Below are 13,670 nucleotides of genomic sequence, written 5' to 3' on the forward strand. Positions count from 1 at the left end.
AATAGGTAGATCTAGGGACTGTATTGACCTGTCCCAAAAGGCTAGTAGTGTGTGTTGTGGAGCTCTTGAATGAAATTGAGCAAACGACACTACCTCGAACACTACCACCATCTTTCCCACGATTCTCATACAAAACCAGAGCGAATGCCAGCCCAGATGTTTCAATGTTCTGATGGAAGACTGAAGAGTTAATCTCTTATCTTCCGGAAGGAATACTGATTAGTGATGAGCGAGCATGCTCGCCACTGCTCGGTACTCGCCCGAGCATCGCAGTACTCGAGATGCTCGGGTGGGAGCTCGGGTCCCCGTCCTGCATGTTTGGCGCTATTTAGAGCACCAATCATGCAGGGATTGTCTGCCACTCACTGTAATGCCGCAGCCATGGTGGTTGTGGAATTACAGTGGTTGCCCAAATCGATGGGAACAGTGCTCACAGTGAAACATGAAAAGTCGGCAATTCAGCAGCGGCATACACCGGTACCCGACAATTTAGAACAGAAAGAATAGAGCATCACACATAGATTAGATATATACGTGACTGACATGTTTCTATCTATCTAATCTATGTGTGATGCTCTATTCTTTCTGTTCTAAATTGTCGGGTAACGATGCTGAATTGCTGGCCGGCTTTTTTAAAGAGACGGTGCATGAAAACACTTCTTTTTTTTAAAGAAATCCTTTAACAGTAAATGACAAGTACAGTAACCAACACTGTCACTGTGACGCCTCTCCATTACTAACCTGGGCTTGATGTCAGCTGGCATTATAAGCGGACATCAACCCCAGCCCTATTACCCCACTGCCACCGCTACAGGGCAGTGGGAAGAGCGAGGCTAAGTGCCAGAATTGGCACATCCTATGGATGCGCCATTTCTGGGGCGGCTGACGGCTGGTGTTTCTAGCCTGGGAGGGGGCCAATATTCATGGCACCCTTCCTGGGCTATTAATATCAGCCCCCAGCTGTCTGCCTAGCCTTTGCTAGCTATTAAAATAAGGGGGACCCCACGTCTTTTTTTTTGTGTCCCCCATTTTAATAGCTAGTAAAGGCTAGGTATTCAGCTGGGGGCTGATATTAGTAGCCTGGGAAGCTCCGTGGGTATTACCCCCTTCCCAGGCTTCAAACATCTGCCCCAGCCGTCTGCTTAACCTCCGCTAGAGACTAAAATTATGGGGAACCCCACGCCAATTTTTTTATTTAATAAATCCTTTATTTTAACACTAAATGACAAGTACAGTAATCAACACTGTCACTCTACTTCTTATATATGTGACTGACATGTTTCTATCTATCCAATCAATGTGTGATGCTCTATTCTTTCGGTTCTAAATTGTCGGGTACCGGTGTATGCCGCTGCTGAATTGCCGGCCGGCTTTTTTAAAGAGACGGGTGCATGAAAATCGGAGGGCACTAGTGTGTTCCAAGTGCCCTGCTATGTTTTTCATGCACCCTCCTATATACCCTGCCTGCCTGACGTTTAATTGAGCACTGTTCCCATCGATTTGGGCAATTTTTGACCTTCTGCAGACTGCCAGGGGGGACCGCCACAAAAATGCTCGAGTTTCCCATAGACTTACATTGGGCTCGTTGCTCGGGTCGAGCACCCGAGTATTCCAATGTGCTTGACCCGAGCTACGAGCACCCAAGCATTTTAGTGCTCGCTCATCACTAATACTGATGCTTGAACAGTATCGAACACCATTCCCAGAAACCGTAGCCGCTGCGTCGTAAGCAAAACTTTGTCCTGTTGACAACCCATCCAAATCGCTCAGAGCCTGTAGAACAATTTGCAGGCTGTTTAGATTCTTGACAAAGGATGGCGTGAATCTTTGTGAACACTCTGGGTGTTGTGACCAACATGAATGGGAGAGCCCTGAATTAAAAGTAATCTGGAATGACCACAAGCCACTCCATCTTGAAGCCGAACCCATATGTTCAGGCGCCTTGAATCTAAAATAGGCCGCACCGAGCCATCTTCCTTGGGGATGACGAATAGGTTTGAATAGAACCCCCTGAAGCGCTCAGAACTGGGAAAAGTTTCAATCACTCCTGCCTGAAGCAGAGAAGCTATCTCCTGGTCAAAAATGACTAATTATTCGATAGCTGGGAGGATGGGAGCAAAAGAAACTATCCTGAGGTAGAGAGGTGAATTCTATTATGTAACCCAAAGAGACGATCTCCGTAACCCAAAGATGGCGGTTTGCCCCCAGCCATGACTCCTGGAAGAAGAGGGGGTGGCGACCCAACCGGAAAGATTTCTGAGTGGAGGTCGCCCGTCAAGCATTGACTGTTGCTTCTGGACCCAGAAGGCCTAGCCCCTAATCCAGAAGGGCTTCTGTCTAAAGTGAGCTCTCCTAATCTCCCGGGAGACCTTGGGTTTAACCTGCAAATCTGATTCTTGCATTCAGTCACATCACCATAAGGCCATTCTAATGCCTCCAACATAATATAGGTCAGATGGATGATGCTATCCATGCTTCATCTCTATAGAAAGGTAAAATCATGACAGGAAACATGACGACAATATCAACCGCCTAGGACTTCCAGGAGCGAAGATAGCTTGAAAGTTAGGGATCTCATAAACTTCTAAAATACCTAGAACATCCCACAACCAGCCCCCATAGGAGCTCCCCAAGGGGAGGTATGTGGGTTTAGCCTTGATCTAATAAAAATCAGAGTTTGGGTTTGTCATTGTTCATTTCTGGAAGACATAATTCTCTGAGAGTGTCCCATTTTCCTAATCGGAGAGCTTCCCTCCATAAAGATAAGAGCCATTATTGAAACATCAGGTTTAGCATTTCTCTTTTATTCCTTTTTATTGTATGTAACTGTATATATCATTTTCTTTTGCTCCCATTTAACAGCTCTGCTGTTTTAGCTCAGTACACTACACCCATACGCTACCCGTGTATATACCATATATACGTATATTCTATGCATTGGAATTGGAGGTGTATATACCATGCATATGTATATTCGATACATTGAAATCGGAGCTGTACATGCTATATATACGTATATTCGATGCATTGGAATCTGAGGTGTATATACCATACGCTCACTGTGAGTCTCCCCCCACCCCACCCCATAACCAGCCAGGAAGTGGAAGCAGCTGAGGCCTTGTCCATCACTTTTCAGTCAATTACGTAATTGTCCTGATGATTGGAGAAGGCAGAGTTGCGTCCCCTGACAAACTGGTGGCAGCGGTGGGGATCTGCCACGATTCCCCTTGCTGTTATCCCTGACAAACTGGTGGCAGCAGTGGGATCTGCGTGATCTCTCCGGTGTTTTCCTTACCAGTTCATATGTCCCACCCACCGATTGGCTGGAAACATTCTGCCTGTTGATTGGCCGAGTGCTCCTACAGCAACACGCCACCCTGCACACTGATACCGGACCAACAGAAACAGCGCCTAGGCTCCTACAGCCCGGCCCTCAGAGAGAGGGATGCCGCAGACACACCAGTAGCCACACGGCCAGGTCCCTCTCCAGCCTACCAACTCCTACCCGATTAAGCCAAGGGGAGTTCTGATGGGCTAGCAGCAGCACCCGGCCTCTGCACCAAGGACTGCCCTCCTCTCTATTCCGGAGCTGTGCACTCTCCAGAAGCAACCACCCTGGGAAAAGGGATCGAGGTAGGTGGGGCGCTCCAAACAGTGTTATACTTACCTGTCCCGAAGACCCGGATCCCTCTATCTGCTCCACGCACACACGGCTATGTGAGGCAGAGGGCAAGAGTTAGTTGGCTTACGAATCACCAATCCAGTGCTTTACAACCGACTGTGTCAAGGTACGTTGGCCCAGCCAAACGGACGCAAAAGGATACGGACTGAACAATTACAGCCTGTACTCTCCATCATCACGTGAGTGAAACAGAATGCACAATTACACACTGTTAAGGCTCTTTCACATGTCAGTGTGTCCGGTACGTGTGGTGACAGTTTCCACACATACTGAAGACACTGACACATGTAGACCCATTCAAATCTATTGGTCTGCGCACATGTCAGTGTGTTTCCACGGACCGTGTGCGCCACACGTAGACATGTCCATTTTGTACACGCTGCACGGTCCGCAAAAGGTCTCATGCTGAACACACACGGATGATATCCATGTAACACGTACCGGCGCCTGGGAATCAGCGATACAGTTAGCGCTGTTCCCAAGCGCCGGGTGCTGAACACTGCTCAGCACGAGCAAGAGACAATGTTGAGAGTAGTAGTCTGCGTCCGCTGTATCATGGTGTAATAATAAGAATAAAATCCTTATACTCACCTGTCCGAAGATGTCCCCCGCTGAACTCCATGTGACTGCTGACGCCGAGGAGCTGGGGGAAAATGAGCCGCTCCAGCAACCGGGGCTCTGCACTGAGCGGAGCTCACTGAGTGACAGGACACCGCTCCTGAGCTCAGCGCAGCTCCGGGGCTCGGTCGCTGGAGCGGCTTATTCTCCCTGGTGTGAGCGGTCAGGGGATTACAGAGGAGGATATCTCCGGACAGGTGAGTATAAGGATTTTTTTTTTATTTTATTCTTATTTTTACAGTTGGACACAGCGGGAGCACACTACTACTCCCAACATTGTCCCTTGCTAGTTCTGATCACAGCCCGTGCAAGGGACAATGATGAGGGCAACGTTCAGCACCCAGCGCTTGGAAACAGCGCTAACTGTACACTGATTCCCAAGCGCTGGTGTGTGTACGCCTGATGCAGTACATGGGCGGCACAAATATTCGGCCCGTGTGCCACCCAGGTGCACACTGACATCTCCGGTACGGATTTTTACGGTACGGGAAATATCCGGTCGTGTGAAACGAGCCTTGCCCTGAGACATACCTCTGAAACACAAAAAGAGAAAAATGGTTAACGCCTAATCAAAGACAGATTGCCTCCAACTGACACTACAAAAAACTGAGGAGGCCTGACTCCAGCAAACGAGGTATAGTCTGCTGGGGAGGAGCCAATTTTATTTAAATGCAATAATAGTGTCAGCCTCCAGGTGGCAGCAGACTATTGCATGGTTCTGTGTCCCCTAATGAGACAACGGATTGTATCAAAATTACAGCAAGCAGAGCAGCATGTAACACATCGCTACAATCAGGAAAGCACACGGAGATGAGCACCAAGGCCTGCCAGCTCCACACTGCCAGGACAGGTTATAGCGAGGTCACAATGCCATTACATAGGCCTTAAAAGGCTACATGTGACACTAGGAGTAAATTACAAGCTGATGCAACACCAGGCCATTATCAGACAACATAATAGGGAAAGATCCACTACCAGTCTAAGATCCAGGGAAAATGAAAGAAGCTCAGTTTCTCAGATTTTTCCTGCGTCACAAGCATATTCCCTGTTTTCTGCCAGCACCAAGGGGATGTGTCTCACCACATGGTCTAAGTGTATGAATGAGGGCGTCTGTATAGATCCTGTCATGCAGGCAGTGAGAAGTGTCACTATTTTAACTTAATTATAAATCATATTTCAAATGTGTCGTCAACTATATGGACAAAAGTATATGGGCACTACACATCCCATCTAAGAGATTTTCTGACTCCCCTCCTACATCCATAGACATAATATGGAGTCGCCCCTCTGCAGATATAACGACTCCCGCTCTTCTGGGAAGGTTTTCTACAAGTTTTTGGAGGCGTCTGTGGGAATTTTTCCCCTTCACCCAGAAGAGCATTTGTGAGATCAGACCCTGATGTTGGGGGGATCACAATCTCCACGCCAAACTCCCCAAACCATGTCTGCATGGATCAGAAAAGGGTGTTCCCCAATCTATTCTCATAAATCTGGAAGCTACATTAAGATTTCCCTTCACTAGAACTAAGCGGTCGAGGCCAACCCCCTCATAACAACCCCATAGTATCACCCCTCCTCCACCAAATTGTACAGCAGGTACAATGCAGTCAGGGGGTAACGTTCTCCTGGTATCACCAAACCCAGACTCCTCCATCAGACGCAGATAGAGAAGTGTGATCCGTCACTGCACAGAACACGTCTCCTCCAGAGTCCAGTGGTGGCGGCTTTACACCACTCCATCCGATGATAGTTATTGTGCTTGGTGATGTACGGCTGCATGCAGCTGCTCGGCCATGAAGCTCCCGGAGGGGGCGCTGTGTTTGTGCTGATACCAGAGGAGGTCTGGACTCTGCAGTTATGGGGTCAGCAGAGCATTGGTGACTTTTTTGCCCTCTGCTCCTCAGCACTCGGCCCCCCGCTCTGTAACATTATGGGGTCTCCGCTTCGTGGTTGAGTTTCTGCGGTTCCTTCCACTTCTCAATAATACCACTCACAGGTGATGTGGGGAAAATTTAGGAGGGAAGTAATGTCATAAACGGACTTGTTACACCGGTGGGTCAGGATTGCGCGAGGGACCCGGATGTTATACACCAGGGGCATTGGGACTGAATGAAAAACCTAAATGCAATGATTAGGATGTAGAGACCAATACATTTGTCCATGTAATTTAGGTTTGGCTACTAAATCTATATGCACATTGACATGTAGATCAGGTGCACTTCCACATGCACTTGAGGAACATAGATTAGAAAAGTTAACAGACTTATTCTAGTGCATCATTAATTACAACTTCAATTTCCTGACCTGTCGCTTGCTGAGGAACTCTAGTGACTGCAGTCTGGGTGACAAATGATTGCGCTTCACGGTTTCTAATTGTCTGGTTGATAAAAAACCTCCATCGACCCACGGGTGATGACTGTGGCGCTGCTTCCCCTAGAAAGACAACACATCTTGGTAAATCAAGTAAAAATTACAAAGTGAATTAATTGGAAATCATTAATGGGAGCTGATAAAAATAAAATCAATCGAAAATCCACCCCTTTTTATATATCTTTTTTTTAATACACCCAGTGTCTTAGAAATAACAAACAAAAACCCTAATGCCATCTTAATGTTCATGGACCATACTGCCCAGAGACCCGGCAGTGGGTACTGGAAAGAGTAATTTTCAAGCCTGAGTGGAAAATACTTTGGTTTTTCTGATGTTCTGCAAAGCACCAAATGTATCCAGATCTCAGAAAACCAAAGTTAAGGCTCCCGAAGTAACCTAGGAAGTAATATAAAACTTCCAGTGCAGAACATCTCAAGCACCCTCATTTAGGTTGACTGCTATTTACTACCACTCACCTCCAACTGGGGCAGATGCTGGGGCTGCCACTTGCACAAGCTCAGAAGATCCCGTCTATAAGAGGAATTTACAAATTTAACATGGCAGATAAGATACTAAGATGTGGCTGGTTTCATCATTATATTGACTCACATGGCTACTAGACTCTGATGGGGCAAGTTCGGCTCGCTCCTCCACTGGAATAGTGCTTAGTATCTCCTGCGCTTGGGTCACAATCAGCTTCAGCTCTTCTACAAACTTCTCCTTTTCAGCCTCCAGGACAAAATCATCTTCAACCTAACAAGATTAAGAAGAGCAAAAGCTTATTTTCTGAGTGATTTTCTGTTGCAAAATAAATAAATACATAATCAGAAGAAGTCTATGAGCAGCACTGGATAATCAAACCAAAGAAAGAGCCCAGATTTTACAAATTGTTGTTTCATATATGCATTAGGAAATGGTTGCAAACAGAGACTCCGCGGGGCAGACCAGACGATGGTACATGATAGGACTGCGTGCACCAGGTCCCTTTAACATGCTCAGTGACTGCTGTTTGCATTGGCACTGTAACCGCAAGGTAAATTATATTTATGGCACCTTACAAAGGTCAAGTCATTAGAAAAGAGCTAATGGTTTGGTTTAAAGGGCATGTTCACCTTTGGACACCATCTTACAGGTTTACGTTCAGACATAATGAAAATCCAGTGAGGAGTAATTTTGTAAATAAGTGATTTATCTTGGACAGATCCTGAGTTTCAACCTGGCGGTTTATTGTCCTAAGTAAAGCAGGCTATATACAGAGGAATACCAGCCATCTGCCATAATGTAGACTGTAACACATCAGATTATTGCTGCAAAAACTGCAGCTCCGAGAAGGCAAAAATCACCTGAAAAAGCACTAACCATATAAAGGGCAATGTCCTCTGGAGCGTCCCCATCTGCATCAAACTTAAAGGTGACCATCTTGTTGTTGTGGGTCTCCAGTTGGCACTCCACCATGTTATCGCCAAAGTTTGAAACCTGCAGGGACGGGAAGGAAGAACACGTCAGGAGTTTTTACCTATATTATACTAGGATATAAACTCTATACAGAGATACCTACCCCGAGGAAGCACAGGTTGAATCGAATCATTTTATCTGGCCTGGGGCAAGATGCTCTACGTTGCTTCATCTTTTCATGCTTTCCATTTCCAAGGGGCCCATCGGATACGCTGCTGCCGTCTCTGGTACTGTCAGTCTGCGTGCTGTAATGCAACATTTCATTGCCAAAAAGGTAAGAAACCCATAACGCATTTAGGAACAGTAACTCCTTTAGTACATTGCTATTTTAGAGTTGAAAGGACCAATCCAGTGATTTTGCCTCTTCATGAATCCGTAGCGCTGGGACAAGTGGTGTGCGCTCGCCACAAATCTTACTCTAGCCCCTGCTGTCCATCGCATGACAATCGGCAGTCTCTACGCCCCAGCTCTGCCCTCCTTGTCAGAGCTGTGTGAAAATGGTGTTAGATCATCCAAGGTCGCCAGTTTTGCCAAAAAGTAAGCGACTTTTCAAAGCTTTTTCTACCTGAATGCTGGCATAAAAGCTTTGATTAATTGGGCCCAATGTCATTTTGTCTTTTTTTGGGGTTGTGGGGGCAATACCACAAGGTCATTAGTACCGTGTCATCATAGGGAATAAACAAGCAGAATCAGCCAATCTCACGGCGATTGCACAGATACAGAATCACCATGATGTGCACGTACAGCATTTATGTACGCGGGAGGCATTTCATGACTGTGTTCAGGTGTTAACAGGCTAAAGCAGTGGATGCAGTGTTGAGCGAGTATGTTCTATTAACCCTTTCGGCGAGTATGCTCTGGCCGAGCTCCGAGTAGTTACAGCTGCTCAGTGATAAGGTTAAATCGCTCCCGTGTGCATGATTTGCAACTGTTTGACAGCTTTATTACATGGGAGGAATGTCCATTTCTTACACATTCCTCACATGTAATAAAGCTGTCAAACAGTTGCAAATCATGCACACGGGAGTGATTCAACCTCATCACCGAGCAGCTGTAAATACTCGGAGCTCGCCCGAGCATACTCGGAACAGAACATACTCGCTCAACCCTAAGTGGATGTTATAGACCGCTTCTTTACTTAAAGGGTTAAAGACCATCTTCAATCTTCACCAAGATCTATTTTTACAAAGATCAAAAATAGAGAAATCTCTGGGGTGTCTGGATCTGACAGGAAAACAAACGCACGATGCTGCCCTGTCGGATTTATAGCAGCTCAGTAAATTTACTACGGTGCGAATGTCCTAGACACGAAAGTATATAGAGAACAGCTGATCACTGGACTGTAACATTTTTTTAGATGCAGATTATATATATATATGTAACCCACACATGCACAGTAGAGGGGAATAAGGCTTAATAATTTACCTCTGAAACGGGTCGACTTTCTGAACACCAGATAGTTCTGCCGGATGCGCCTGAAAATGCAAACACATCAGTAACTATTAGGAGTGATGATCGCAACGTGCCAGAGAGAAGACGACGTAGGGAAGACAACACATGGGGACCAGAGATGTCACCCTCAAGTGCTCAGCTTCACAGAACAACTTTAGCTGAAGTGGCTCCATATATGTTGCACATACATCATCTACAGGTGCTATGAAGGTGGAATAACCTATTGCTCTCTGTTATCAGTCATATCGGATGGGAAGCAGTTCTTTAACATTATAAGAAAGTAAGAAATCGATTTACTTACTCCTGTAAGTCTCAGATACCTCGGTAATGAGAAATCCCAGAAACATTCCCATACCTGTCTGGCAATGAATAGATATTTCTAAGATCTTTTACTAACAATTTACTGACTGACACCGGAAAAGATGTTGTCCACATCTACAGGCCGAGCTCACACACTGCAGCCTTTTTGTTGCTGACCATGGCACATGGCTGCCTATACGGTAGCGTCCTTTCGGATGTATACGCAGGGAAAGTCCTGATGTATGCATCTGACGTACGCTGTGGTGTAGATAACCCCAAAATATGAGCAACAGTCATAGATGGGCCACATTTATCAAGACTAAGGAGAAAACTTGATGGGGACAAGGTCGTACCTGCTGGAATTTCGTATCTGGCTGATGGGGCTGAGCGGGAAGCTGGTACGCATCCTGAGGAGTGACATTCTCCATTGTGGCAGGAGTTGAGGAGGATGGCTGGGACATCGGATTAAGGTATCCAGGCTGCGGAGATGATTCATGGTTGTCAGGCTGGAGGAGAGGAAGCTGCTGATGTAGAAGTGGTGCCGGCTGCTCTGAAGCAGAATGAACTTGATTTTGTGCAGAGATCTGATTCATAGCGTCCCTGTTGTGAGATGCAGGGAGCAATCCGGGCATCACCCGCAGATTCTCCATCGCCTGTGGCTCATAGGCGTGTGCAGGAGGATGTTGGGACTGCAGATAAGACTCCTGGGTGGGCAAGGAAGCATTTACATGCATGTTATTTTGATGGCCATTCAGCTGAGGTTGGACCATTAAGGGCCGGCCGCTATCTGGAGACTGAACAGACTGCTGTGCATACACAGCACTTTCAGCCTGTCCTTCTGGTCTGTGGTCTTGTGGTGGGGTCATAGTTTTCTGCAGCTGAAGGTTTGATGGAAGATCAGAAGGCAGTGCATGCGTAGAAGACGGCAAAAGTCCATGCACTGGAGGGGTTGTGTGGCTGTACAACACTGGATTTTCAGAAACAGGAGGGGCGTGCTGCATTGTATAGACCGGCTGATGAGAGGGCTGCATGGGCTGAGAACTGTACATGACTGGATTAGACTGTGTGACCGTCTGCTGGGTATACTGCTGCTGATCGGCAGGAGTAGCCGTCTGCTGGACATATACAGGGGCGACCAACGGGACTTGTTGGGACGCATAGACTGGGGCTGCTGGAGACACTGGTCTATGCATATGCTGCTCGGCCCCTGATGCTGTATGTTGGGTGTATGCAAGCTGGTCTGCAGCGGGGATTGCGTGTTTATTATGTGTAGGTTGAGGAGGCGGCTGAGCATATCCTTGCTGATTAACTAAAGGAGTTTCCGATTTATATAGCAGCTGATCATTGGGAGGTTGCCGTGTGAGGATTGATCGGTCCGCATATAAATCTTGTGGAGCATATACGTTTTGCTCAGACGGAGCCACCGCATGCTGCATATACACAGGCTGCTCAGACGGTGCCACCGCATGCTGCACATACAGAGGCTGCTCAGACGGTGCCAACGCTTGCTGTATGTACACAGGCTGCTCAGACGGTGCCACCGCATGCTGCACATACAGAGGCTGCTCAGACGGTGCCAACGCTTGCTGTATGTACACAGGCTGCTCAGACGGTGCCACCGCATGCTGTATATATACAGGCTGCTCAGACTGTGCCACGGCATGCTGCATATATACAGGTTGCTCAGACGGTGCCATGGCATGCTGCACATACACAGGCTGCTCAGACGGTGCCATGGCATGCTGCACATACACAGACTGCTCAGACGGTGCCGCCACATGCTGTACATACACAGACTGCTCAGACGGTGCTGCTGTATGGTGCACATACACAGGTTGCTCAGATGGTGCCACCGCATGCTGTACATGCACAGGTTGATCAGACGGTGCCATGGCATGCTGAATATACACAGGCTGCTCAGGCGGTGGCATCACATGCCTGACAGGAACAGATTGCTCAGATGATGGGACCACATGCGGGGCATGAACAGGATGCTCAGTTGGTGGTCCTGGATGCTGACCACATAGGGGCAGCTCTATTGGTGGCGCCATATGTTGTGTACTCGCAGGCTGCTCCACTTGAGGCATCCCGAGCTGTGTGCACACAGGCTGAACATAGACGGGTTGGTCAGCTGTCGGTATTAAATGATGAGCATACACTAGCTGTTCAGTTGGTGGCGCAGCATGCTGGACATAAACAGACTGTTTTTCAGCTGGTGGTATGACTTGTTGGGGGTATACAGGCTGCTGATGCTCTAGGGTCGGGGGTACACCTTGCTGGGTATATGCAGTTTGCAGTTCAGGTTGGGGCACACTTTGCTGAGAACACACTGGCTTATGTTCAACATTTTGTGGCAAGTTTTTCTGGGCATAAAAAGGATGCTGGGCATACAATGGTTTCTCGGTCGGCGGGATGATTTTCTGAGAATACGTGTTGAGCTCTGGTGGAGGTACGTTTTGTTGTGAGTGCACAGGTTGGTCAGCTGGATGAACCACTTGATGGACATACCCAAGCTTTTCAGCTGCAGGTACAGTCTGCTGAGCGTACATATTCGCGTCAGATGACGGCACCGATGGCTGAGAATATAGTGGCTGCTCTGCTGACGTCTGCTGAAAATAGATTGGATTCTCCACAGATGTGGTCTGCTGTACATACATAATCTGTTCAGCGGATGTAGCTTGTTGGTGATAAGCGGCTTTTTCAGGTACCAAAGACTGTGGTGGATAAACTGGTGGCTGGACATGAGTGTACTGGTCGGGTAGAGGCAGATTTTGCTGCATGTAACGCATCTGGTCAGCAGATTGCAGAATTTGCTGGTTGTAAATCAGCTGTTCAGGCAAGACTCCTGTTTGATGCACAAAAGAGGCCTTATCAGATGGTGCAACGGCTTTCTGAGTCTGGTCGGCGCCCACAACATGTTGCTGTCCATACACTTCCATTGGAGGAATCTGGATGTAAAGAGGCTGCTCCGCAGGATTTTGCATGGCATTAGGAAAATGCTCTGAAGCCGCTCCTGCGTGCTGAGAAAACACAGGCTGCTCCGCTGCTTGCTTGGCCATGTGCAGCGCCTGCTGGCCAGGGATGTGTGACAATGGGTTCTGCTGGTTTACAAGCGCAGATGTCAAAATTTGCTGTGCGGGTCTGGAGGCTTCAGGGACAGCGGATACAGGAGCGGTGAACGGCAAATGTTCCATCTCATGGGGATGATCGGTACGCACTTGCTGCAAAACGGCCTCCTGTGTGGCGGTGGCAGCAGCGTGCATGATTTTAGGGGCCTGTTCCACAATTGTCTGTTGCATCAATGGACTTTGGTAAGAAGACATCTGAGGGTTTGAGCCCTGCACCTGCTCCAGGTGAGGCGGCTGCATGTGGAAGTTCTGTCCTTGTTGTAAATTTGAGGAATACGCCATATGGTCCTGGGAAGGAATCGCAGCCCCCTGATGTTGCTGAACAAAACCCTGGCCCGCCATTACATTTTGGGTCTGGTGCACCACATTCTGTATGCCATACTGATTTAACCTGCTCGGATGACATACGGGAAGGAGCGCTGGAACGTGATTATCGGCGGCTGTCGCACCAAGAGCTTGTACACCTGTCAGGCCACAAGCATCTAGATGAACCCCAGCCCTGGTTTGGGGAGTAGCCATTGGTGAAGACATTATTTGGGGGGACAATGCAGACACTGCTGGTTGCAATACTGGTATCATTGACGTGTCCAAGTTGTTCGATTGGGGAAGAGCTTCTTTCCCATCTGTTGAAAATGCCATTTGGGCGTCCATAGCCTGAAAATAA

The 13,670-nt window shown here is 47.7% G+C and overlaps 1 protein-coding gene across 3 annotated transcripts in view; it reads right to left on the reverse strand.

Annotated features, from left to right (window-relative positions):
• The window catches only part of WNK3 (WNK lysine deficient protein kinase 3), a 74,783-nt gene that overhangs the window by 15,637 nt on the left and 45,476 nt on the right, over positions 1–13,670 (reverse strand). For all 3 annotated transcript variants that reach the window (XM_073640040.1, XM_073640037.1, XM_073640039.1), the window contains exons 11-17: positions 10,232–13,660; positions 9,552–9,601; positions 8,230–8,371; positions 8,031–8,147; positions 7,281–7,424; positions 7,148–7,202; positions 6,605–6,733 (exon numbers count right to left, since the gene is read on the reverse strand). In XM_073640040.1, the coding sequence (XP_073496141.1) occupies positions 6,605–6,733; positions 7,148–7,202; positions 7,281–7,424; positions 8,031–8,147; positions 8,230–8,371; positions 9,552–9,601; positions 10,232–13,660 (4,066 nt within the window). The remainder of the gene's footprint in view (positions 1–6,604; positions 6,734–7,147; positions 7,203–7,280; positions 7,425–8,030; positions 8,148–8,229; positions 8,372–9,551; positions 9,602–10,231; positions 13,661–13,670) is intronic.

Source organism: Phyllobates terribilis, unplaced genomic scaffold (assembly GCF_046119375.1).
Source record: "Phyllobates terribilis strain yellow unplaced genomic scaffold, ASM4611937v1 Scaffold_7__3_contigs__length_470593459, whole genome shotgun sequence".
Lineage (NCBI taxonomy): Eukaryota > Metazoa > Chordata > Amphibia > Anura > Dendrobatidae > Phyllobates > Phyllobates terribilis.